General features: G+C 41.9%; 1 protein-coding gene across 2 annotated transcripts in view; it reads left to right on the top strand.

The window, feature by feature from the left end:
- Positions 1-13,559, top strand: part of tenm1 (teneurin transmembrane protein 1) — a 168,459-nt gene that overhangs the window by 89,715 nt on the left and 65,185 nt on the right. For both annotated transcript variants that reach the window (XM_038699968.1, XM_038699967.1), the window contains 7 exons: positions 78-285; positions 4,666-4,767; positions 7,316-7,510; positions 9,380-9,580; positions 11,473-11,658; positions 11,880-11,909; positions 12,041-12,187. In XM_038699968.1, the coding sequence (XP_038555896.1) occupies positions 78-285; positions 4,666-4,767; positions 7,316-7,510; positions 9,380-9,580; positions 11,473-11,658; positions 11,880-11,909; positions 12,041-12,187 (1,069 nt within the window). The remainder of the gene's footprint in view (positions 1-77; positions 286-4,665; positions 4,768-7,315; positions 7,511-9,379; positions 9,581-11,472; positions 11,659-11,879; positions 11,910-12,040; positions 12,188-13,559) is intronic.

Genomic DNA, 13,559 nt, shown 5'->3' with positions numbered 1-13,559 from the left:
TTTTGTGAATTCCCGTTTTTCTCATTCCAATTGGATGATATTGTTGTTGTCTGATTGTGTTACCTTATTGTGTACAGTTCGACTTTGTGAAACTGTTGGACGGGAAGGCGCTGCCCAGGTCCTTGACTGATCCCGTCTCAACAGCCAAAGCTCCCAAAGGCCTGCTGCTGAGCGGCCTCCAAGAAACAGGCTTCATTGAGTACATGGACCCCGGCACCTGGCACCTGGCTCTCTACAACGATGGACGCAACCTGGAGCAAGTGTTACTCCACAGCACTCCCATAGGTGAGGACAATTGTCACATACTCACTGAAACCTGTGACTTTGATTCTTGGTCTGCTAAAGACGTTTTAGTGATGGCATGAATATTTGTTCTCCTTTTATAGTTATAAAATGGTATTATGTTTGCGTTTCACTGTTTGCATCTCGGGGTTTCTTCACTCTTCACTCTCTTGTCCTTTCTCTCCTTCAATCTGTTGATACGCAAAAAAAACATACGGATATGTCCAAGAGTAGTTTGAAAGTCATTGACATTTGAAGGCAACTTTTCCCTATTACAAGAGTGAGCTCGGCATGGCCGGAGACAGCCGTTAGAAAGGGGAGGACGGCTCCTGTAGTAATGACAGGGCTTACTAACTGCAGCTCATTGCTATGACACACACGGATGGCAGTGTAAATTGAAGGATGTGAATAATGCAAGAGTACGTGGCTGAATATAGACAAGTGGATAATTACCAGGGCAGTTTCTTCACTCCCACTTTGTCCTGCAGTCCTTAAGAGAATACAGTGTTGAACTAACAAAAAGAGAAAAAGTGTTGGGGAATGTAGTACCACAGTATCATCATGGGGGGACTAGGTAATTTATATGTAGCAGACAGGTAAAATGGCAAGGTGAAAGCATTATGAGAAGCAAAACATAAAATAGACTCTATTTTGGGGAACTTTGTCCCGCTGATCTTTAACGGTCCTTGCATAATTTTGTTTTTTATTCAGCAAATGAACAGGAACACTGCAGCGAGCTTTCTCGATGCTTATATGTATCACCAACCTCTTAAAAGCCCAAGTTGTAAGCCAATCATTAAACAAGTTCCATGGTCCCAAAACATAGTACTGAAGACATCTTTCACCATCATATTGACAGAGTCCTTTATACAATGACTGACAGCATGCGACAGCTAAACACAGATTTTATTTCAGAGCTGTCAAACATTTGCTGACATGTGTGCTGTCTGTAAAGTCTGGAATATACCAGACCTATTTTGAGTCACATATTTTGAGAAAACAGGAAGCGGCAGTGTTTACAAAGAGTTAACTTTCCCTTTTTCTCTTCAATAATCAAAACAAATATAGACACAGCAGATGGGCTGAGGATAGCAGCCTTTAGTCCACTTAGGTTTTTCAAATAATTAATCAAGGGATTTGGCTTGGAAGAGGAAAATAATATTAATGGATTGATGTCAAAGTTCATTTCACTGCCCATTTACACCTCTAACTAGGGTTACAAACCGGCTCTGCATTGTTTTGGCGGCAGAAAATCAAAGCCATTGAGCTACAGTACAATAAATTCTAATAAGAGACACAGTGTGCTGTAGCCCAGAGTGGAGCTTTATTGGGAGATGAGGGAGAAATGAGATGATCTCTGTCGGGAAATAGAGCTTTTCTGCAGCAAATAGTAACTGGATACCACAAAGAAACGGAGAGCATAAATAAGAGAACAGCAAAAGGACGTCGTAAAAATAAATAAATAAAATAAAATAAAATCAATATAGTGTATGAGTATGGCAAGAAGGAAAATATGAGAATATAAAAACAATACATGAAGTGATGTGTAAAAATATGCTTGTTCTCACACTAACAAGGGACTTTACTGTATGTTATGTACAACATGTTTTGGTGTTTAAACGCGCTTGCAAGAGTAATGAGGAATGTGATTACTTGTGACAGAAAACGCAGTCAGAGATAATCATTATAATCATCATCTTGATAAAGGTAAAAAAAAGAAAAAAGAAGAAAGTTGTGTCAGAACAATCAAAGACACATGTGTTTGGTCAGCTGATAACTGACCTGTATAAGTCAGAAGACATTATGATGTTCTGTCATCCATTCAGACCATGTCACACACACACACACACACACACACACACACACACACACACGTACAAAGCATTCAGTTGCATCTTAACTCAGTGCTGCTGCTGAGCAGGACAGAAAATTGTCGACACAAGTGCTGATATATATGCTGTAATGTGTGCTGATATGTGTATACACTATACTCATTTCTCAATGATTCTGACTGTAATGTACAAATGGGTGACATGCAAAATGTTGGAGAAAAAAAAGAATAAAAAGGTGAGAGAACATCTGCTGATTTTAATATAGACATCATTGTGTGGATTCAAATTGAAATTTCATACATATTTTCTCCATTTTGTACAGAAAAGAAGACATCAGCAGATGCAGATGATTTTCTCCTCTACTGTTATTGACATTTACATGTCACTCACAAAAGCTCCGGCTTAATGAATTCTGCCATTTTGCCACCTCCACTCTAGCCCCATCTTCTTTAATTCTACTCAGCCTGTACCCAGGCAGAGAGTGGTGCTTCCTGCAGGGCTATTAATTATGCATAATTGCTATACTTCAGCTGTCGTCACATGTCCTCTTCAAAAGTATATCTTTTACACAATGGGCCACAAAATATGAGAAAAAAGTTTCATGTAGGTACCTGGAACTTTTAACAAAATAGATGATAAACAAAAAAAGTAGTAAGCTAGCGGCTGGATACTTCTAGTTAGCTGAGCAGCCATTTAATTTTTTCATAAATTCGTAAAGCCCAAGGGTCATAAAGCATGGCTGAAACTTTACGGGCTCATAAAGTACAATTGGAATGCTTATTTGACCAATCAGATCACTTGGCTGGAAGCACCCATTTTATAATAGCATTTAACTGCAATAACTTATGGCATGAGTGATCTCTAACTGGAAAGGATTTAGTCAGTGGGAAAAAATGAGTGGGTGTCTCATGGATGCCCACACTTGCGCGCACACACACATGCACACACACACACATGCACACTATATACTGTAACAAATAAAGACATGGCTCACCATACATTACCTGTTAATTGTCTGGAGATTTTTATAGTTGGGACATTGACCTGAAAGGTACGGAGCTTATATCACTGTCCCACCTTGCCCTTTATGGCCCTGTGAGTGTTATGACGAATGGCTCTACTCCTCTGGATTAAAAGGAACTGTATGACCTTGCAGAGGAGTTTTTGTTCATTGCATGTGTCAGGTGCCGGATACAATATTGGAATTTGTGTATGTGAGACTTTTTTTCAAGATAGAGAAAGAGACGCATATGGGGAAAGGTTTGTGAGTCTTCCTGACTGTGTAGGAGAAAAGATGATTGCCACTCCTTCTTTCCATCAGCGTGACGATGACAGGTGATGGAGGTGAAAATGACTTTGGTTTCTGTAGTGATGCGCTGCTATGGAGGATAACGCTGTGCTGCTGGCTACTGGCAGGGCCTGTCTCATTAGCATGTGTCACACGCGCCTCAAGGCGGGTGTCACATAATAACTTTCTGTGCATGTGTGTGTGTGTGTGTGTGTGTGTGTGTGTGTGTGTGTGTGTGTGAGTGTGAGTGAGCATGTGTGAGCGAGCCATGCCACTGAAGGATTTGTCATCCATGCTCCCTGAACAGAGCGAGCCAGGGGACTGCAGTGGGTTGACTCTGAAGTCGATCTCTGTTTAGAGGAGCCGAGTAGGACGGCACAGGGTCAAATAAAGGATGACATCCATGACACCCTTTTTAATTACTCTATCTTGCTTAGATAGAGCTCGCCTGGCAAAAGACAACTAGCAGCACAGTTCAAATCACCAATTCTGCCAGCCTCTGGGTGCTTCTTCACCAGAATCATCCATCTCAAGCAGAGCTGACAGAGCTCAGCAGGTTTATATAATGCTCAAAAAGCATAGACATGCTCTACCCGATGCTGTCTGTACCCGGAGAATGAGATCTGACATGATGGACATATCAATGGGAGAAAAGGATAACACTAAAAGTAAGGCAACTAATTGTAGTCCATGGGAGGACTATGATGAAATGCATATAGCGTACAGAGGATATGATGAAACGCATATATCCAGATGAGACAAAGCACTAGTAGGAACAAGCATCACATTGATCTTCTTCGTGCTGAGAGTGTAGCTACTGTAGCGACACAGTATTAGCTATTCTCCACTAACTTGTGCACTCACAATTGTCAGATTTTATGTTGTTCAATCTCGTTCCAAACTGCGCCCTTGTAAACAGTTTGTTGATTAAGCCTTGATGTTTGTAAATTTGCATGCAGTGTGTTTCCAACCTGTAATGCAGTATAATGTGCTTAGTGCTACTGGATGTAAGTGAGTGCTTGGCCATTCCCCAGAGAGTGATAGCAGCTGGATCAGACTAATCTAATATAGCCCCTGAGTCTGGGGAGCCATCCATTGCTTATCAGATCTCTCATTCAATAACAGAGAGCTATGCCTGCTTATGGAGTTACATGTGGAATATTTAAGTATTTAAGAATAAGTTTTGTTTTATTTTTTTCTCTGCCTTTTATGTCTGATGTCTGATGAATGTGTGCGTGTGTGAATGTTTGTGTGGTTGTGCAGACTCAATGGATGGTTGCTCCACAGACTGTAATGGAAACGGAGAGTGTGTGGCTGGACACTGCCACTGCTTCGCTGGATTCTTGGGTCCTGACTGTGCCAAAGGTAAGCGATATCTGATAAAAGATAAGGCTGCCATTGGTTTAGATTTTTCCTATTGGCAACAAACCGCATGGAAACACCAAACCAACAGTTTGTATGTATGTGTCCCAATACTTTCTAATCTCTGTGGCAGGCCCATTTGCATGAGTCATGCATACTCGCCGCTCTGCTTCTTTGAGTTTCAACAGAAATAGACCTCACATTTACCAACTATTTCCCATCTCTTCCATTCTGCTTTTTTTTCCAATCAATGTTAATTTACTTTATAAAACTCTTCCTACACATCTGTTTTACATTAAAAGCTTTTTAGAAAATCAAAGGACACCCCCCAGCAGATAAGTGAGTTTGACCTGAAAAATACATTATGCTGAATTTATCATGTAAGCTAATAGAGTACAGGTGATGTTTTTCAATGTTTTTTACCCATCCTTTATTTAGCCCCTGGCTGTTTTTAAAACAAGGCTATTATTTCAATACCAATTTTTATCAGAGAATTTACAGTATGTGGGATTATGTATGTCATCCAGTGCAACAGTGTGGCTCACTGATGTGTTTTACTTAGTTTTGGACAACAATGGAGTACTATGGCACAGAGCAATATTCTATATCAGGCTTTGGCTACACAGGCAATACTTGTCAATTTATTGTCAGTTTTGGTCTTTTCGTGGGATTTGTTGACAATAGGAAAAATATAGAACATCACCATTCCTTTAACTGCAACTTCACAGCTACACCTGTCTCTTTTACTCTTCTATTTCTCTTTCATTTCATGTCTCTGTTTCTGACCCTCTCTTTCTCTCTCCCCCTGTCCTTCTTTGTAAAATCATTGTAGTTGTGTCTGTCTCATTGTGTAGAAACAGCTGATATGATATCACACCCTGTGATTTATTTACGCTCATCATTTATTCATTCCTTTCATCTTCGCTCATTTGCTCGCGTTATAATATTCTCAGTTTGAAAAGTTAGACAGCAAGTTTTGGCAAGAGTTGTAAAAAGTGAAGTGTGAATCTATTACCGTGGGGTACAGAGTGTTAAGATTTAACAAAAGGATCAAACAAACACATAATAGTGATGGGAATTACGGCTCATTGAAGGGAGCCGGATCTTATGTCTCCGTTCCTTTTCCGAGTTCTTTTTTCTTTTCTCTCTCTCTCTTTTTTTAGGGGGCGTGGGTTACTACGTTTATCTGATTCAAACTTAGACATCCCACAAATATAATTTCAATTCGCATGTGTGAATCAGGTTTAGCAGCAATAAATAATTCATATAGCCAGACCTAATGTTGATGATATGCATTGTAAACATTACACAAGGTGATGCAAAATCCCTCTGCTTTGTCAGTGTATTTATTACTTTGAATTTACCCTCTGTGTGAAATGTATTATGTAAATAAAGTTGTATTGCCTTGAATGTAATTCAAGTAACACTTATAAGAAAACATTTAAACTCCTCCCAGCTGATGCCACACACTGATGGACCCACTAACATGACTATTCAAGTAAATATATTTATAAAGCACATTTAAAAAACACCAGCGTAGAACAAAGTGCTGTACAAATTTAGCAATATAAAAAAAACAGATCAATCATGAAAAACACACTGCAATTAATAGAAACATGAAACAAACATTTAAGCAGTAGTGTCCCTAAATTGACTCGAACGAGACTAAAGACGAGACTAAAAAGCATCAGTGGTGGGGGATGACCTGATAATAAGGGCAAGTTTCTATGTTTATAATGCTGTGAGACAGTTTGTGACTAGAGTGGTAACGTTACTGGTACAGTGTTCACAACGATAAAAAGAACGGTGAAAAGAATTGGGTCGATCACGAATGTAACACATACCGCTTGCCCCCATGCGTGAACGCACAGGGCCTTCATTGCAAATTCTCCCTGAAAAAGAAAACTCGCTGGCTCTAGATTCGTCTTCCTAATCCATTTGAAGTCTTGAGCTGCCATACCTCCTCCAGCGTCAAAGTGGGGCGGGGCGGGGGGGTAACTGTCAGTGCGTCATCAGACACTCGCTGACTTTATTCTACCTGGCTGTCATTACATTAGCCACACAGCTCTCCATCTCTGCATGGTGATAGCTCTGCTTTCCACCCTCGTTCTATAAACCCCTAATGCTCTCTTTCCTAATCTTCCGTTTTCACGATTGTTTTCACGGCCTGTTCAGAGCGAGTGAGGTGACGTTAGGGGGATTTTCTACAATTCCTGGGTTGCCGTGGTAGCCAGGCTCAGGTGGTGCTTGAGTAAATTGAAACAGCGTGAGGGATAAGCTGGAGTGTGTGTGTGTGTGTGTGTGTGTGTGTGTGTGTGTGTATACTTGCGTATGAGCGTGTGTTTGTGAAAGAAAAGAGAGGGAGACAGAGGCTGCATGAGGATTTGCTGAATCCGCGCACTAGCTGAGATAAGAGAGTGCAGCCCCACTCACAGTAGGTTACTGCGGTCTCCCAGCTAATATACTGCAGCACTGTGTGTGTGTGTGTGCGTGTGTTTGCATGTGTGTTCTACTGAGTAAGTGGGTGTAATCTGTGTTTGTCCTGTTGCAGATTCATGCCCCGTTTTGTGCAGCGGCAATGGCGTGTATGAAAAAGGAAGGTGTGTGTGCCTGGCAGGATGGAAGGGGGCAGAGTGTAACGTGGAGGAAGGTCAGTGTATCGACCCCACTTGCTCCAACCATGGCTCCTGCATCCAGGGAATCTGTATATGTAGCCCGGCCTACAAGGGGGTGAACTGTGAGCAAGGTAGGACGTTTTACACTCTCAGACGTAGATGCACACACCTCATAATGTCACGAAAGCAGCTCCACTTACACGCATTTAAATTAATAACTTAGCTATTTTTGATTAAGGTAAGCAATCGATTTAATGCTGCACCAATCAATATTTTTATATTGACAATGGATCAAATGACTATGACTAATTTTGCAGGGGTCCCTCGTAGTGACAAACCCACAGAGAATTATCACCCTACTCTGCAGAACCCATAAGCTCTACGGAGCATTTTAATCAAGTCAAGTGAAATCAGTCAAGTCAGTTTTAATTTATATAGCCCAAAAATTTGCCCTAAACGGCTTTACGATATGTACAGCATACGGCAGCCTCTGTCCTTAGACCATCAGTATGGATAAGCAAAAACTCCCTTTAACAAGGAAAACCTTCATTATTGCTTTGGTTTTCTATCCACCAGCTCCGCCCACATCAACCCAGTTTCCAGCTGCAGCAGGCTGTTGTTTCCAGCCTTCCCTGCACAGAGTGGTCGGCAGACAAAGTTAGAGACTCGCTAGTGAACATAGTAGAACATAGCTTAGATGCTGAAGAAACCTTTGCCAAGAGATATTTATCCGAGTTGGTGGAGACCAAAACAGAGCTAAAAGAGGTTATTCAGGTAGACAGAAACATACCTGCTGTAAGTAGATAATTCAGTATGACTTTTTATGGTGTTCAGCTAGTGCAGAGCTAATTCACTAACTCCATGGCAACATTATACTTCCTCTTTACACCATCCAAAGAATGCTGGTGACCCTGCTGGCAAGAACTTAAAACATGTTCATCTCAAATGAAAACAATGTTTTATTTTTGTTTCTGGCAGTACTAAAGTGTATCATGTCATATCAACATGGTTCTTATAGGTGGATCACAATAACATTGAAACTCCACTCTATCTGTTTATATAGAGATTTGTATGCTGTGTCGAAAGGCTTACAGGAAAAAACCCAAACAACTTCAAATAGTTTGAAAAATATTTCCCCCTGTCCCAGCTGTCATGTATACTGCCACTGGCATGATAAATAATGGCATTTCTAAGCAACTTAAATTATTTTGAAAATAACAAATTATTGTATGTATAAAGTGTATTTGCTGGATGCTGTATGTATAGTTTTATATTTAATATTATTGTAGCCAATACAAAAACACATTAGCAAAGAAAGTGAAAAACAGCTTAGGTTTCAAATGACAGAAATATAAATGAGGCACCTTACAGTTCTACCGGAAACCATCCTGGGCTTAGTCATATCCTTTAGTTGCAGCTGTCCATTGTAAAACCGCTCAATTAATTAGCAAATACAAACAAAACAATAATATTTAAAACTAATTATGATGTGACAATTGATCATAACCTGATGGCACAGCTGTCCTTAAGACTTCCCTGCTGTTGCCTCCAGTATCTCGGCCTGTAGAGACTGAGTCAGGTGTTTGACCTTGAGCGGCGGAGCTGAGCTGAGCTGAACTGTGCTGAGCTTTGGCTTGGCACTCAGAGCTGTAATTACACTCACTAACACAGCGTAGCACAGACCACCATGAGACGCACGCACGCACGCACGCACACACACACACACACACACACACACACACAGACACACGAATCAACCCATTTCACCCCTTATCAAAGCCCCAGTTCTAAGTGTCCTATGAAGTGTAATGTTGTGGAACAGATACAGGGATTGTAGCTAGGGTGGTTAACTCCTGGATGGGATGCAAAGAACACTGCTTTCATACTCGGTGAACTGATGATTATAATGAGGCAGGCGTGCCCCCCACCCTTTCACTCCCTTCCCTCACCTCTGACTCATTCTTGCTTTTCCTTTTGGTCCTCTCTCTCTCTCTCTGCAGTGGACTGCGTAGACCCTCAGTGTGGCGGGCACGGTGTATGTGTGCGCGGGGAGTGCGTGTGCTCGGCAGGCTGGGCAGGAGTGAGCTGTGATGACCCGCTGCCAGCTTGTCAGGAGCAGTGTTCAGGACATGGCACCTATCTTCCTGAGTCAGACACCTGCGCCTGCCAGCCCAACTGGACGGGACCAGACTGCTACACTGGTAAAACCTGAGGATTATTGTTCACCCACAGAAAAAAAACACTGAAAATTGTAACTGCACATCACTGGTTTGCCAGTGTTCTTGTAGCACACATGGTCTTGCCAGATACTATTTTCTGGGGATTTGATAGACATGAGAGAGAAATATGGATTGCAGCCACTCTGTGAAATGGGTCTATGTATGTGTGCGTGTGTGCGTGCATGTGCGAGTGTTTGCATGTGAGTTTTTGCACTCTCTTCATGCTGGTCGTAAATGAGATTTCCCCTCATGACTCTCGGCACGGCAGCACTCTGGAGCACACCCTCCCCCCTCTTGCAATAGCACTCACTTTACTGTGCCTTTATTATTTTTTTTTCGATTACACGCATCTACTCATGCACATATGCACACATGCTCGTGCACACACAGGCGCACACACATATTCCCTTCAGCTAAATGAGGAAAAAAGGCAGGCGAGAAAAAGAAAAGACATCTATTCTCACTTTTCTGCGAGGCCTTTTTAGAGACTGCTTCTCTGAGGAACATTTAGCTTGGCATTTTAAAATTTGCAGATGATGCATACCTGTTTACCTGGATACTACACATTTGATAATGTGTGGTTGTTAAATATGATTGTGAATCCTTTCTACTATAACTGCCAAACTTTCCTTAGTCAGTTAACTCCACCTGTCTAAATAGACAGCAATTCTACACAGATTATGAGGACAAGGCAGGGAGCCATTGTAACGAGAAAAGTAAAGGACTTGTTATTATTTCAAATTGAATGCAGTACTCTGTGGTATGCAGTGAGAAAACTGCCGTTGTCCTTGCAGGGGAGAATGACGGAGAGGAAAATAACCATTATAGCACTGTTTCCACCACACTAACTTGACACTGGTGTTGTGAAGGATCCGCTTTACCATACACACCAATGATTTGCAGGCAATTTGCATTACCTCCTGCTCTCAGGTGTATGCATGCCTTATTATAGTGATATAGCCCATGATAATGATAGACCGTGGCTGAATATTTGAGATATGAGCGGCCTCTCTCTACCTGCCAGGCTTTTAATCAAAAGGACCAAGCAATTCTACGTCCTGGTCTTGTTGAAGCATAGCTAAGCTAATGTAATTCTAATAGAGAGCTGAAAAACTCTCCAACTTTAATCCACTTTTTCCTCCCTCTCCATGCTATGTATATTTAAATTGAAATAACTTTTTACTGCAGCTGGATAAGTAGTCTTTGTGTGCCTCCAGCACTTTGCTCTCTTTACTGATGGATGAGGCTTTGCTTCTGCAGAGAGAGGGAGAGAGTTAGAAGGCGAGAGGGGCCGAGAAATGTGGAAACGGAAATAGACAAAAAGAGGAGGAAAGAATTTTAAAGGGGATGTTGCAAGAGAGAGGGAGGGAAAAGGGACACTGAAAAGGGAAAGCTGACAAAGACAAAGATGGAGAGATGAAGAAAAAGAAAGGGTATTAACATACATACCCACCAAATCTGATCTAAATGTCAGTAAAAAGAATAATAGAGCTGAATTGGAGTCCCTGTAGTTTGAATATGCGGCGCAAATACGAATCATTTGGCTGTTATTATGAGTCTATTCACTCTTCCTCTCCTTAAGGGAGCTCAGCTATTAGAGGTGGGAAGATTGTGTATTGTGAGAAAGTAGACTTTTTAGTCTCTGCGGTTATCCTCTTCTATCGCTTGTTTTTTTTTCTCTCTCACCTATATCCGATGACTCACCCCAACTCCGAGTTGTCTACTTTTTTCCTCTCTCCGTGTCCCCGGTGCCTCTTTTACCTTTTCTTTCAAACGCTCAATTCCTCCATTTGTTTCCCTCTTTCACATTCTCTCTTCCTCTCACACTTACACGCTTTTTTTCTCACGCATATCCCCACCCACCTGTTCGACAGAGCTGTGCCCAGTGCCATGTGGCAGCCACGGTGTTTGCTCAGAGGGCCAGTGCCAGTGCGAGGAGGGTTGGATAGGCGCTGCATGCGACCAGAGAGCGTGCCATCCTCGCTGCGAGGAACACGGCCAGTGCCACGACGGGACCTGCATCTGCCAGCCTGGCTGGGAGGGAGAGCACTGTAACATTGGTGAGCTCTGTGTGTGTGTGTGTGTGTGTGTGTGTGTTTGTGTGTGTGTGTGTGTGTGTGTGTGTGTGTGTGTGTGCACATGTGGGAGTGTTTAATTATTCCTTGTGATATTTGGATTAGTGTGATTAATAGGATTTAAAAAAAGGTGCTGCTGTTGTTGGGATCATTTCCATTTGCAATTGCTTTCTCTTACCCAGTTCTCACTTTCTTTCCCCCCGCAGTTACTCATGATTTGGATGTTGTTGTGAAAGGTAATATATCTTTATTTAGGATTTAAATTTCATATTTTGCTCCTCCAGCATGCTCATAAATGCCAAACGTGTGTGTGTGTGTGTGTGTGTGTGTGTGTTTGTGTGTGTGCACGTGGGACCCAACTTTTCAGACGGCTGCCCAGGGTTGTGCAGTGGGCATGGGCGCTGTACCCTCGAGCAGAGCGGCTGGCGCTGCGTCTGCCAGACTGGATGGAGTGGGCCCGGATGCAGCGTTGTCATGGAAACTGACTGCAGTGATGGAACAGACAACGACGGAGGTGACATTCTAACATCATCTATCATTTTCTATCTCTTTTTGTCTCTTTTACCTTCTTCCTTTCTGTTTTCTGGCAGATTGTCCATTCCATTCCATTACTTCTCCTCCTGTTTCTCCTGCTGAAAAAATCTGACTCACTGTTCCTCCCCTTCATCCCTCTGTGGCGTCCCAGCCCTGCTGAGACTCCCGCAGAGTCCTACTGGTCATTATTATATTGAATATGTATTTTTGCGAGTGTGTGTGTCTGTGCGCGCGCACATTTTTGCAAGTGTGTATGTTTTTCCTCTTATCACAGCTAAATGTCTAATATGCATACCACCTACTAGGATAAAAGGCACTCAGAGAAATTTTCACAAGTCTAAATAAAGCAAACCATGCAGAATAGATTTCTGCTTCTTTGGTTATAAGGTGTTTGGTGACAGGTGAGGGGTGTGTGTCACTCAGCCTCGTAGTTGTGTAGTTCTATCCTCAGGTTAAGAGACAAGAAAGGAACATTTCAGCAGTAGCGGGAGCTCTGCACATCATTTCCTCGCCATTTCAGTTCCATCTAAGGCCGTTCTTCAATACATAACAAGTTTTAAGAATATACTGCAAGATTACATTGCTTTCAACTGTGCCCATTCCATCAAATATCCATTATGGACATGCCTGTTAAGCCGGTGCTGTAATCCATCATTGTAAACAAGGTAGTGTCGCTTTTGTTTGGAGTACAAGCTCCCTTGGTTGTTTTTTTTGTGCAAGTGTGTGTGTGTGGTTCCAAACTTTCTGATGAGTGGCGTCTGAATCTGTGCACACAGGAAAACCTCAAACACACACATGTTCTTTTGTAGCTGTAACATTGTTTACCAAAGATGTATGACTGACTGAGCCAACCAATAGAGACTCAGGGTAGATGGCTGCTCAAAACATGAATTACAGGTCCCTACCCTGGATTATAACCTCACACCCATCCAAAAAAAAAATGTCTTGTGGACTATAAAATATGGGTTGGATAAAAGAAGTGAGTCATAGCAGGACCGTGGCCTGCCAACAGTGTAGGCACTGAGGGTTTTTGTATTGTATTACTAGATAATGTTCTGATTCTTATTCTGGTTCCGATTATATTTTGTTATTATTGGATGTTTCATCTGTGACGTTTCAGAAATAAAAAACTGTCACACTGTGCACTTAGACATTGTATATGAGCATTAACTATAAATTCATTCACACCTTACACAAACTGAACCCTTTCTTACTTTGCCTCTTTTTAAAAGGGCGTCACACTGATTGAGTGTTTGTACTGTAGATGTCAAACTGTTGAGTTTAGGGATAATTATGCTGGAGAAAGACTCACTAACAAAGCCTTATGGATACCATTTACACTTCTCTTATCT

Source organism: Micropterus salmoides, unplaced genomic scaffold (genome assembly GCF_014851395.1).
Source record: "Micropterus salmoides isolate LMB-PRFRI ecotype aquatic unplaced genomic scaffold, ASM1485139v1 Ms_hic_scaffold_5, whole genome shotgun sequence".
Classification (NCBI taxonomy): Eukaryota; Metazoa; Chordata; class Actinopteri; order Centrarchiformes; family Centrarchidae; genus Micropterus; species Micropterus salmoides.
This window is presented reverse-complemented; position numbering and strand designations above follow the sequence as displayed.